General features: G+C 44.8%; 1 protein-coding gene and 1 long non-coding RNA gene across 3 annotated transcripts in view; one reads left to right on the forward strand and one right to left on the reverse strand.

Moving 5' to 3' along the window:
* The window catches only part of PDGFD (platelet derived growth factor D), a 224,662-nt gene extending 213,515 nt beyond the window's left edge, over nt 1-11,147 (reverse strand). The window contains exon 1 of one of the 2 annotated variants that reach the window (XM_032428108.1): nt 10,839-11,147. In XM_032428108.1, coding sequence (XP_032283999.1) covers nt 10,839-10,962 — 124 coding nt within the window. In that variant the 5' untranslated portion in view covers nt 10,963-11,147. The remainder of the gene's footprint in view (nt 1-10,838) is intronic. The other variant, XM_032428107.1, reaches the window with a different exon arrangement.
* Nucleotides 11,148-11,329: 182 nt separating this feature from the next.
* LOC116647052 overlaps nt 11,330-12,245 on the forward strand; it is a 252,558-nt gene continuing 251,642 nt past the window's right edge. Inside the window, exons 1-2 of the long non-coding RNA XR_004302265.1 lie at nt 11,330-11,450; nt 11,762-11,887. This is a non-coding gene — a long non-coding RNA (uncharacterized LOC116647052). The remainder of the gene's footprint in view (nt 11,451-11,761; nt 11,888-12,245) is intronic.

The following is a 12,245-nucleotide window of genomic DNA, read 5'->3' on the forward strand; positions in this document are numbered from 1 at the left end:
CAGTGAAACGGACGATGAGGATGCTTGGCTGGACTAAATACAGCAAGCACGCTCACATCCAAAAATGTCAGATATGTACATAAGTAAGTACCCTTATAGGCTTTATGATGGACATGTGGGATAAATAAAGGAGTAGCCAATTCTCCTTGGGGAGTGTTGGGGTCCAGAAAGGCGCAGAGTGATGTAGTCCCCCCACCCGTACACCCACCCATGGTCCAGGCAAACATAACTGTGCTGCATCTGAAAGAATTAACCACAAGGATTAATACTGCTAAGGCATTCACCACTGGATGAATAAGCTAATATTTTAAAAAAGTAATTATTTCACTCTCAGGCCTCTAAATTGGAGAGTTTACTCTAAGCCCTCGTGGGATCGGCCAATGCAGACCTCAAGTTCAGAGCTCAGTGAAGAGGCAGAGGCAGTAAATGTATATTTACAGGTCTTTGACACATAAGCAGCAATTGACACTTTGGATAAAACTAAGATCTACCAGAGATTATCAGTGAGAAAAGTGAGACGATCAGGCTGAGGTCAGAGCCTTAAAAAAACATACCAGTATTTATAGGGCAGATAGTGAGATGAAGACCCAGCTGAGGAGACAAAAAATAAGAGTGTGCTCAATGACATAAGAGAACAAAATCTATGTCAATGTCATCTGTGTTCAATGTCAAAATCTGTGTTCAATGTCATATTTTGATAGCCATAAATACCCTTCTATTTAAAACATTTTAAGTTCATATATGTAGACATAGATATAGATAAACCTATATAATGTTTCTATACATATCTCCCTGCAAAATATTGCAATTGTAGCACTTACTGGGTTGTAATACATTTTTTATCTTTGAGTGCTCTTTCTGTATTAACAAAATCCCTACTACATTCTAAGATCTTTGCTCCTCCTTTCATTATTCATAATGGTTACAGGGACAATAACACATAAGATACACTTTCTAAGGCCTTCTCTAATCTTGCTCCTCTAAAGAACCTAAAACAAGCACTGTGTTATTTCCGGCTTTATTTCTATCACCATTCCAGACCTGGCCCAAGGAGACAGTGTCAAGCCGAGGGAAGACAATGTTTCAAGATGAGACCAGCCCATCAGAGTGATATCACAGTGACGTCACCACAGTGACGTCAACCCTGAGCAGTAGAGCCACGGGAGTGACTGCATGTCACAGTAGGTAAGGCAGAGGAGAGAAGGAGGAGACAGTGAATCGTGGTGAAACTGAAGATGCTTATATGGTGATAAAGTAGAAAAATAGTAAAACAGCTTGTGTACATTGTGGGAGGGTGCAAGGAAACTTGACCACACATGTTGGCTGAGAAGATGGAGCCAGTAAGAAGGGCAAATTTAAAGACAGAAGAGTAGTAAGCTGTGGGTTTAGGTCATGGGACTGAAGGAGTCAGCAGCTTTGTCCACAGGAGAGAGACCCTAACCACAAACCCTCATGCACAATGGATTGGAACAGAGTCTGACTTAAAAGAGCACTTCGGCCTCCCTGATCCTGACACAGTATTAATGCTGATACCAGGTTTAAGTAGTGATCGTTGTTTAGCAACTACACCATTTGTTGAAGCATTAGCTGTGTTCATTTAAACCAGTTAGACAATACAGACACAGATATAGACATATACATCCATCTACCTACCCATCCATCCACCTATCCATCCATCCATCCATCCACCTATCCATCCATCCATCCATCCATCCACCTATCCATCCATCCATCCATCCACCTATCCATCCATCCATCCATCCATCCACCTATCCATCCATCCATCCATCCAACTACCTACCTATCCATCCACCTATCTATCCATCTACCTATCCATCCAGTCAGCTATCTATCTATCTATCCAATCATCCATCCATCTATCCATCCATCCGTCCACCTATCCATCCATCCATCCATCCACCTATCCATCCATCCATCCATCCACCTATCCATCCATCTATCCATCCATCCACCTATCTATCCATCCACCTATCTATCCATCTACCTATCCATCCAGTCAGCTATCTATCTATCCAATCATCCATCCATCCACCTATCTATCCATCTATCTATCCATCCAGTCAGCTATCTATCTATCCAATCATCCATCCACCTATCCATCCATCCATCCATCCATCCATCCATCTATCGTGGTATGAGCTGTTGTTAATCCAAGTTACTCCATTCTGTAATTATGTAGTTGCTCTTGTTTTCTAGCCAAAGAATGATATTTTTCACTTATTCCTGTTGAATTTCATAGAATCAGCCCATCATTTCCACCTAAGAGCATGTGGATTTTCTAACTCAGTAGTCAGCAAACTACAGCCTGTAGGCCCACTGCCTGTTTCTGCAAATAACACTTTATTGGAATGAACACAGCCACACCTGTTCTTCTATGTAATTTCATGGCTGCTTTCATACTACAATGGTCGAGTCAAGTCATTGCAACAGAGACCTTATAGCCTGAAAGCCTAAAATATTTAGTATCTGGCCCTTTACAGCGAAAGCCTGCCTCTCTGCATCTACTCCAACTCTCTAACTATTCTTTACAGCTAAAATACCCAAGTTTAGCAGATGTGTTTTCTATGTCTTTACTCAAGTTATTAAGAATTCTGACCCCAATATGGTCTAATCCAAAGTGCCAATAAAATTCCTCTTCATCTCCCTCTTGACAAACACAAATCTATATCCCTCTTCATCTCCCTCTTGACAAACACAAATCTACCACCAAAAGAATGATAATATGTTTATTATCATGCAGGCTACAATCCTTCTCTTCCACAATGTTGTCACAGAAATGCCAATTTTCTGGTTGAGATCCATATATACTTAAGCTAATACCACTTTCAGTTCAGGATACTGGTAAACCCACCAAACACATTATCTAAACTTTCCTTTATGACTCAAGGACATAATTTTATTTCATTTATTTAATTTCTTTAGACAGAAAAAGAGGGAGCATGCTTGCAAGGGGGGTAGGGACGGGCAGAGGGAGAGAGAGAGAATCCCAAACAGACTCCCTGCTGAGCACAGAGCCAGATGCAGGTCTTGATCTCACGACCTTGAGACCATGACCTGAGCAGAAATCGAGAGTTGGACACTCAACCGACTGAGCCCCCAAGGCGCCTTAATCAAGGACATGATTTAAAAAATCAGCAACGTTACTGGGCTGTAATATAGTAATTCCCTAGTGACATCTGGAGCGAGGCATGTCTTAGCCCATTCAGAATGCTGCAACGAAATACCAGAGATTGAGTGGGTTTTAAACAATAGAAGTTTATTCCTCACAGTTCTAGAGGCCAAGAAGATCTAGAAGTCCAAGATCAAGGCCTGGGCAGATTCAGTATTTTTTGCTGTATCCTCACATAGCAGAAAGGGTGAGGGATGTCCCTGGTGTCCCTTGTATAAGGGCGCTAATGCCATTAATAACCTCCCAAAGGCTCAGTGTATGAATTCTGAGGGGACACAGACGTTGCAGGCAGGAACTTTTTTGGCCTTATTCAATACGAAGCCTAAGCCAGCTATGCTTGCTTAGATCTTATGAATGCTTTCCAAGGCGTGGAAATACCAAGAGGCAGAAAAACTACTAGCTGTCAGTTATCCGAACCAACAGCGTGCGTAACTCGAACCAGTCTTGTTCTCTATTCCGATACCACGCTCCTATTCTGCTCTGGATGTAAAAACCACCAAAACAAGGGGGATGGAATTTGATGGAAAGGACAGGCGAAGGGTCTTTCAGTGTCTACCACATGAACTTACGAACTCATTTATAAACTCTGCAACACTGATGTTGGCTTTTAAGGGGATTTGCTGCATACTTACTGGTTCATTTGGTTGCATTTTACATAGTAAAGGTTGCTGAAGAGCTAAAGTCTATAAAAGTGGGCTGTTACTGAGCCGCTGGGGTGGCTCATTTGGTCAAGCATCCAACTCTTGATTTCCGTTGGAGTCATGATCTCTGGGTCATAAGATTGAGCCCCACGTCGGGCTCCAGGCTCAGCAGGGAGTCTGCTTAAGATTCTCTCTCTCTCTCCCCCCTCCCCCCGCTTATGCACTCCCTCTCTAAAATAAATAAATAAATAAATAAAATCTTTAAAAAATAAAAGTGGTCTGTTGCTACATTGCTTATTGCATGTCTCAGTGAAATGCAGAACCTGTTGGGTCTGAAATGACTTGTTCAAAACTAACACGGCATATTATTCAGCATGCCCAGCGGTCCCAGGAAGGCCTGCTGGCCTCCAAATTCCAGAAATCAAGAATCCTACGACACAAGATTCCAAATCATGTCTGGCTCACTTTTGCAGGCAAAGCACTATCTAACGCTATCTGTCCTCGTAAACACTCTACCAAAAAAGTGCTCAAGGAAAAACCTAAAATCAGAAAACACCCCTCCTCATATGAAAGACAATTCGTATGCCTATAGCAGGGTGTTTCCGGAGACACCTGTCTCCCAATTACACAAAAACCACTAACCTGCACACAGCACAAAGCACAAAAAAGCACAGTATTAATCTATGAATATTAAAGCTAGATGTCAGCACACCATGGGACAGAGCAGAGCAAAGATACACCATTGTACGCATCATCAACGCATGTAAAAACAAGGCATACTTCATTCTTATTCTGGAAGAAAGTCCTTGGAAGAAAATATTTCTTCCTGTATGTGCCCTTGTGCACTTTAGTGTCTCATGGGCTTATTCTTTTATTTATGACTTACATTTGGTCCTGAAATACAGTGTGGGGAGGGGGAACATTTTTTTTTTTGGATGCAGTATTTGTCTTGGATTCTTTCTTTTTGGCTATTATGTATTATCCCCCTGTACCTTTTTGCCAAAACCGTCCTTCACATAAAAGTCAATGTAAATATGTTCCCTTTTAAATTGCATTAATTCTGAAATATGGAAGCTTGAAATACCTTAAAATGTGGTAAACACCCCAGACAGGTTGCTTTCCCTCTCTACATGATCTGAATGAGACCTCAGGTACAGGGAGCAGAATCTCGCATCTGGCATGCTGAGCCACAGGGGGGACACCCAGGGTGAGGGGACTTCAGTGACGTCCCAGGACACTGGCACCTCACATCTGGAAATTCCACGCTAGGAAAACCAGTCACGTCCACCACAATCCTGCTGAAAATTAAGTGGTCCCGTGTTCATGTCCCGGGGCAGCGGAGGTACAGGGAGACTGCTCCCGATCACATCACTGGCCCGGCTGACTTTCTCAGGAACATTGGCAGTCAGTATTCAAACACAGCACAGGCCCTATCTTTCTCCAAACTCACTCTTTTGGTGGCTTCTCACCGCCCTACAAATAATGGCCGAACTCCCTAACATCACTTCCCAGACCTTTACTTAGTGGACACCTGATGGCTACGTCCTCACCTCCAAATCTTGGCAAGGGCTGTCCCCCACTAGCAATCTCCACCCTCCTTCCTCACTGCCCCCAATTTCTAACTCCTACTCACCCTTCATTCCCCAGTTTAGACACCACTTCCTCCAGGAAGCCTTCCCCAATCCCTCAAATCTCAGTTAGGTGCTCCTTGCAAATTCCCATACCCCTGTGCATTTCCTCCATAAAAGCAAATATCACACTACATTGGGCCTTCACACTTCTCTAATTGCAAAATAAATCCTTTTCAAATAAAACTCTTCTGATGGATTCAAATATGTGAAGCAAAAATGTAGAGACGCGTGTGAAATAGTTCTGTTGAAGGAGGGGCGGGGAATCCTGGGACTCTCCCGAATGCACCTGAAAGAACAGTACTACGCTGGCACGAAGTATGCATTTGTCTCTATCGTCCAGGAGACTATAGGCTGGAAGAAGCAGGAACCATGCATGTTTTATTCATAATGTGCTAGATAACTCTGCATCCAGCACAGCAACTGGCAAAGATTAGAGATACAATAAATAATTGCCACAGAGATGAATAAGTAACAGCGGGGGTCAGCAGCAGAGCTCAGGACAAAGAACTATTTGTACATTCATTTCCAAACTTCCATGTTTAGAGGACAGTCCAGACCAAGGAAGGAACGAACTAAAAGGAGACAACCTTAAAAAAGGACAGAGAGCTCAACCATGATCCACTTCCACCTTAAGCCCTCTGACTCCTTTGTGAGAGACAAATCCTTACCTAAAGGACGGGGCATAGATGAGCTAGGGGCAGCCACACCGGGCTCACTTAAAAGATGTTCTTATTTTAATATAAGGAAGAATTTTATTAACGCTTAGGAAGTACCTTTTTAAGCTAATCAGATCAATTCAGCTGGGAAAGTTGAAGAGTAGTTCCAGAAGGGAGATGATGTGCATTATGACTCAGCTCTCAAGGACAGACACATAAATACACACATCCTTCCAGACTCAGAATGACGGGGTTGAGACCACGCATACTCAAGAGACCCGTGTGACAGCGTGCTTATCACTGGTCAGTAAAGATCAATGACTCTGGGGCACTGCTCCATTGGTTGACCATACTGTTCTGAAACAATAAAGTTTTGCTCTCATTCCCTGGAAGGGAAATCCCATAAACAAAAATCAACGTCATTACCATAGCTCACAACCTAGTGGCATTTCCTCCTAGAGAGTGTACGTCCACCCTTTTAAACTCGCCTCTTTAGAAGAATCTATATTAAATACTATAACCCATGGCAGCAAGTCATAGCCATGTTAACATTTAAAATACATAATCACCACGATGCTCTATGAGATGATGAAACTTTAATGCCCTTAGAGTCGAACAGAAAATATAAACCCAGAAGAACATAAGACCTGACACTAACCTGATTCTCAGCTTTCCAACACTTTAAAAATAATTTGTTTATTGTAAATGCTGCAATATACAGAACACACATCCTATATATAGGGGTGCATATAGAGGATACTGTACGTCAGTGTTACTTCAAAAAAACAAATAAACCCTAATAATTTGTTTACATTGTCCTCTGTTTTGTCGCCTTTTCTAATAGATCTAATCTTTGTCATCATTGACAACAGAAAGCCACATTATCTAAGAAACAAGGTTGACTCCTTAAAGATCTAAGACCACAATTAGTAAACCTGCAGGCCTATGACTAGATAATGATAATGTAACAGACCATTCAAGTATCGGCATATTAAGCAAACAAACAACATTAAATTCAGAATCATTTCCCACCAGCACCTGAAAGTGACACAGAAAACAACAAAAGGTCAAGAAAAGGAAAAGTGCATCTGTATCCCCAATGCCCGCACCCCGGCAGGAAGTTCTGTCTAGCTCGATTTTAAAATAAGTAGGTAATACTGTCAGTTAATTGCTACCTTACACTTCTTGATCTACACTCTGAGCAACACCAGTTGTGACCAGTTATTACAAAAGCACCAACCGTGCAGGCACTAAGACAAGAATATGGGAATTCTGCTGCTAAATTAAGACTTTCCTCGTGCTGGAGGCAGATCAGGAATGGGTATCATAAGTAAATCAGTTAAAAATAATAAATATGATATAAGGAAGTGTAAATAATCAATTAAGTTTTGCAAACGATACTTTTATCCTTCTTAGCTGCAGAATCTAGTTTCCTCCTGGAGACAGGGACCAAATTCAACCACCATTGGGTCACCTTGAGCCCTTCTGCAGGTGCTGGGAAGGGGTCTGCAGATAACCCCTTTACAATAAAAACATATTGTGATGGAGAGTTCTGGAAGGCCAGGAGACAGCAGCAGACCGGCCTCCTACACTGGGTAGAAGGAGATTATCATTGATCGATTCTAACACTTCTATACCATTTCTAGCTATTCCAGCTATCTGGAGCTATGAGGGACAGGTAGAATAAAAACAAGGTTTCTGTGTGTCAGGCTGGACAGGATCCATCACATCGCATGCCCATGACAGGATGCCTGCCCTGTTTGTTCTTATCTTGACTCCAGCATTAAGTGGCAGCTAACAGGGTCAGCGGGAACAAATTGATGCACTCAACTGTGAGTGAAGATAGTTCCATCATTAGATACTGATTTCTAAAACCCCTATTCAAGGGTCATGGCTAATTTTTTATTGTGACTTCCTACCACTTGTAGTAGGAGGGCCCGATCTTCTGAGGACCCTAAATTAATGTTTGGAAACTTTTATCTTCTGTATTTCTCCTTATTACATTCCATGCCCATGTCCTCTCCAGGATTACACCCTGTCTTAACCTGACAGTCAAAAGAACAAGATTATTGTTTTCATTAACAAAGGAACTTTGGGGGAACCAGTTAAAAATGTCTGGAATCAGAACAAGGGTTTTAATTTAATACATTATTATTTTCTCTCAATAGCCCAACTGTTGTGATTAAGATTTTCCAGATGATGTCTAGACTTTTTCAAAGAACCTTTATTCTTACCCCCTCAGCAAAACCCTATGGCAGTGTTTCTCAATTTTTTTTTTTCATTACCATCATTCCTCCCTTCAAGAGCCTGTTTAGACTTTTTTTTCCTAATCATCTCTCCTCCCTATGAAATGTTAACACTACAGATACACTGTCTACCTCTTTATATATACTGGCCCTTTGGAGGACCACAAAACATTGTAGTATTTAAGATTTTTTCACCCTCTAAGATCTGATTTTGCTACTTTGGGGCAATTTTGTCTCTCTTTGAGAATGCATGCTCTGTAACACTTAAGAGTAAGATGCCTTTTGAGGGGCTCCCGGGTGGCTCAGTCGGTTAAGCATCTGCCTTTGGCTCAGGTCATGGTCTCAGGGTCCTGGGATTGAGCCCCGCATCGGGCTCCCTGCTCAGCGGGAAGCCTGCTTCTCCCTCTTCCCCAGCTTGTGTTCCCTCTCTTGCTTTGTCTCTCTCTGTCAAATAAATAAATAAAATCTTAAAAAAAAAAAAAAAAAGAGTAAGATGCCTTTTGAAAATTGCCCAAACTAACAACCCATTATATTAGTTTTTTTACTCAGTATATAACAATTTTTTTAATCTAACTTTTCCCCCCACCTATTTTTGTTTGCAAAATGAGACTGACATTGAGGGAAGTGTTGAGCAATCCAAATTAATCAAAATGTGTGTGCATGTGCGTGCTGTTAGTAATTGCAAAACAGCTTTAACTAAAATATGAATAAATTGATCCAGGTTAGTTTTCAAAATTCTGATAAAATAAAGCCTTTATCATATAGACTAGAGAGATGTACAGAGCTTTAACAATGAAAACTAAAAGGAGAGTATTCTTTTAAAAAAATATGAGCTGCACGCCTTGGTTTTAGTTGGAATCTTGGGTTACCAGGCAATAGTTACATACTTTTCACTTTCTGTCCTTGACATCTTGTAACTGATACTTGGGAGGCTAAGGATTACAAAATTACGGCTATGAAGTCATGCAAATTATACATGGCATTTCATTCTACACAGCTGAGAGGGCATATAAAGTGCAAACGTTAACAAATCTAAAAACTCAACTAGGAGAGGATCGTCCCTGGCGGAAACATTAATGAGAGAAGCAAAACTATAAAAGTTTGGTCTTGAGCCTAAACCTTTTTTTTAAGTTTTAGTAAGAAAACTCTGTACTTTAAGATGGAGGGCAAGCCACTACTGGAATATTTTACATAAAAACACTGTGATAAAGTAATTCTGGAAACATAGGGGCATCTTTTGGCCAGGAGGTGACCCTGAGGCTTCCCTGTGCCCTCTCCACATGACTACACCACCTCGTAGGACTCGAGCACACTGAAATCCATAGCGTACTTATCATCAGAAAATATACTAGGTTTTTGTTGTTGTTTCAAAGTTCAAAAGCCTTGCTGTAAAGTCCAAATTAAGGGCATATCAAGAGAGAAACTGATAAGGGAATAAGATGGCTACTGTGAATTTACTGGAGAACATGTATTGCCAGCTCAAACAGTGAAGCCATTAAGAACAGCCTGGTGAGCTCTTTGGGGGATGTGTTAGAACTTTCAGCAGGCAGACAGAAAGAAAGGTAGCACTGATGAAGGAAAAAAACAAAAGACTATGGGTCAGTTCAGGCAGATGGTAGAAACAGCTTCAACTTACTGGCAACATCAGTTGTAGTTGAGAATAGAAGAATAAATCAAGTTCAGATCTTGGTGGTAGCCCAGAAACTAAATAAGCTCAATTAAAGTGTCTGGGACCCATTGACCCAGGTGTCCTCCAGAGCAAAGGCAAACAAACAAGCCTGCCTGGGACGCTGCTTAGGTTAGCTACGCAGCCTTGCTTCTTCCAACAGCTGGAAAGCCTTCTGTGCAGGAAAGTAGGAGCACAAGCCCCTGCGGTACTGATGAAGCCCCAGCTGTCCCAGCCTCCCAGACTCGGAGCTTCTGCACCCACGGCGGAAATTCACTTTGGGGACATAAAGGGCAAGCGCTGCCCACGGCCATCTCCCCAAAATAAGTAATACGTAAGTTCTCTGTTCCAGATACGACTGCAGGACTGAAGGACATCATTCCCTGTCCTCCTCTTGATACAATAAAAATACAATAAGTCACCCAGAGAAAGCCACTCCTGAGTCCCTCCGCCTGTCATAAATGCGCCATCCATCCGAGTTTCCAGCCCAAAAGGTTAAGAGCCCGGCCGAGGGGCGGCTGCAGCTCCGGGACCCTGGGGTCGGCGACTCCAGCACAGAAAGGACTTCTCTGGGGCGCAGGGAAGTGCCACCTGACCCACGTGATCCCCCGCGCCGGCACGCGTCCCCAAGCCCCCAGTCCCATTCCGGAATGGGGACAAGCACGCGACACCCCGCCACCCCGCCCCGCCGCCACGAACGAAGCCTTCAGCAGGCTTCATATGAAAAAGTTTTTTTTAACAACAATGACAAAAAAAAAGTGATTTCTTAAAAACAACAACTAAAGAAAATAAAATCTGCACGTCTCACCATCTCGCCTGAGGTTGGCGTTGCGCAAAGCTCTGATGGATGCGCTCTGCGGCGCCGCCGACGCGCCCCGGTAGCTGCAGAAGTTCGCGCAGACCAGAGTGTAGACGAGGCCGAGCGGGCGCATTGGGATCCGCGAGCCGGGGACCGCGTCGCCGCAGGGGAAAGCCGGGCCGGACGCCGCCTGTCGCCGCCTGCGCTCCCGCGCGAGGGCCGGGCCGCGGAGCTGGGGCCGCGCCGCACTTCCTGCGTGCGCAGCTCCGGAGCGCGTGTGGGCGCCGCACTTCCTTGTGCAGCCGCGGGCCGGCGGCGGTGTTGGCACGCACAACAGGTTGGCGCTGGTCCGCCCCCTCCGGCGGCCGGCGGCGGCAGCACACGCAGGGGGCGCGGCGTCCCGGGCGCAGACCCGTGCGTGCTCCCCGGCCCCGCCGCCCGAGCGCACAGGCGCGCTCCGCCCCGCCCCCCACGGGCCCGGTGCGGGTGGGGGGCCCGGCTCTGCCCGCGCGGCCTGCTGGTCCCTCCCCGGGGCAGAACCCGCGCCCTGGTGCTGGGCAGGCTGGGGCCGGGGCCCGGAGTGGGCCGGCGTCGGACTCTGCTTATTCAGGGTGGCACTAGGTGAGAACGCGGGCCAGGGCGAGCGGAGGGAGCTGGCTTGGGAGCTCCTCCTGAGCTCCGGTGCGGCCGTGACCTGAGCTGAGCCAGGCTGTTTCCCACCAGTGGGAGGGGGGACAGAGGTCCTTCTTGTCTCAAGGGGCTCCGGTTGTGATGGCCCCATGTGGTGAAGGGTACAAGCAATGGTCGGGGGTGCTCTCCTGGGCCCACTCCCACCCCCTGCACAGAAGAAGGGGCTAGAGGTCAGGGTGGGGTTGAGCAGGGGCACACTGGAAAGGTGAAGTTGGGAGACCGTTACATTCTTTTTCTTCAAGGTCCGTAGCAAGAGGCAGGGCATCAGGCCTTTGGGCCTCGCTCCTCTCAGTATCTGGGAGCCCAGAGGTCCAGAGGAACGGACTGTGGATTCTAGGAGCTTCTGCATCATGCGGCTATCTCCCCGGGTAAGGAACTGTATTTGGGACCAGGTCTCGGCTCTGCTGCTCACTGGCTTGTCACCTTGAGCGGATCACTTGACCTCTTGGGCCTCAGTGTCTTTACTTAGGAAAGGAGGGTAGCAACTTTTAGTCTGTATGGCTGTGGAGACAATTATATGAAATAATTTTGGTATTTAGCTTTGTAGCTGAATTAAAATCCAAATTTACATAATTTCTCAGCTGCTCATTGATGAGAACTAAAAGAGACATTTACTAGTAGTCTCTTTTAGGCCTTCCAGCCCCTGAAAGTCTGGGGTATGAGAAGTCAGTGATACCCGGATAAAGAGAGCCGGGAGCAGCTGAGAAGGGTGCCAAGTTCAGGAAG

The sequence above is a fragment of the Phoca vitulina genome, unplaced genomic scaffold (genome assembly GCF_004348235.1).
Source record: "Phoca vitulina isolate PV1807 unplaced genomic scaffold, GSC_HSeal_1.0 scaffold38, whole genome shotgun sequence".
Classification (NCBI taxonomy): Eukaryota; Metazoa; Chordata; class Mammalia; order Carnivora; family Phocidae; genus Phoca; species Phoca vitulina.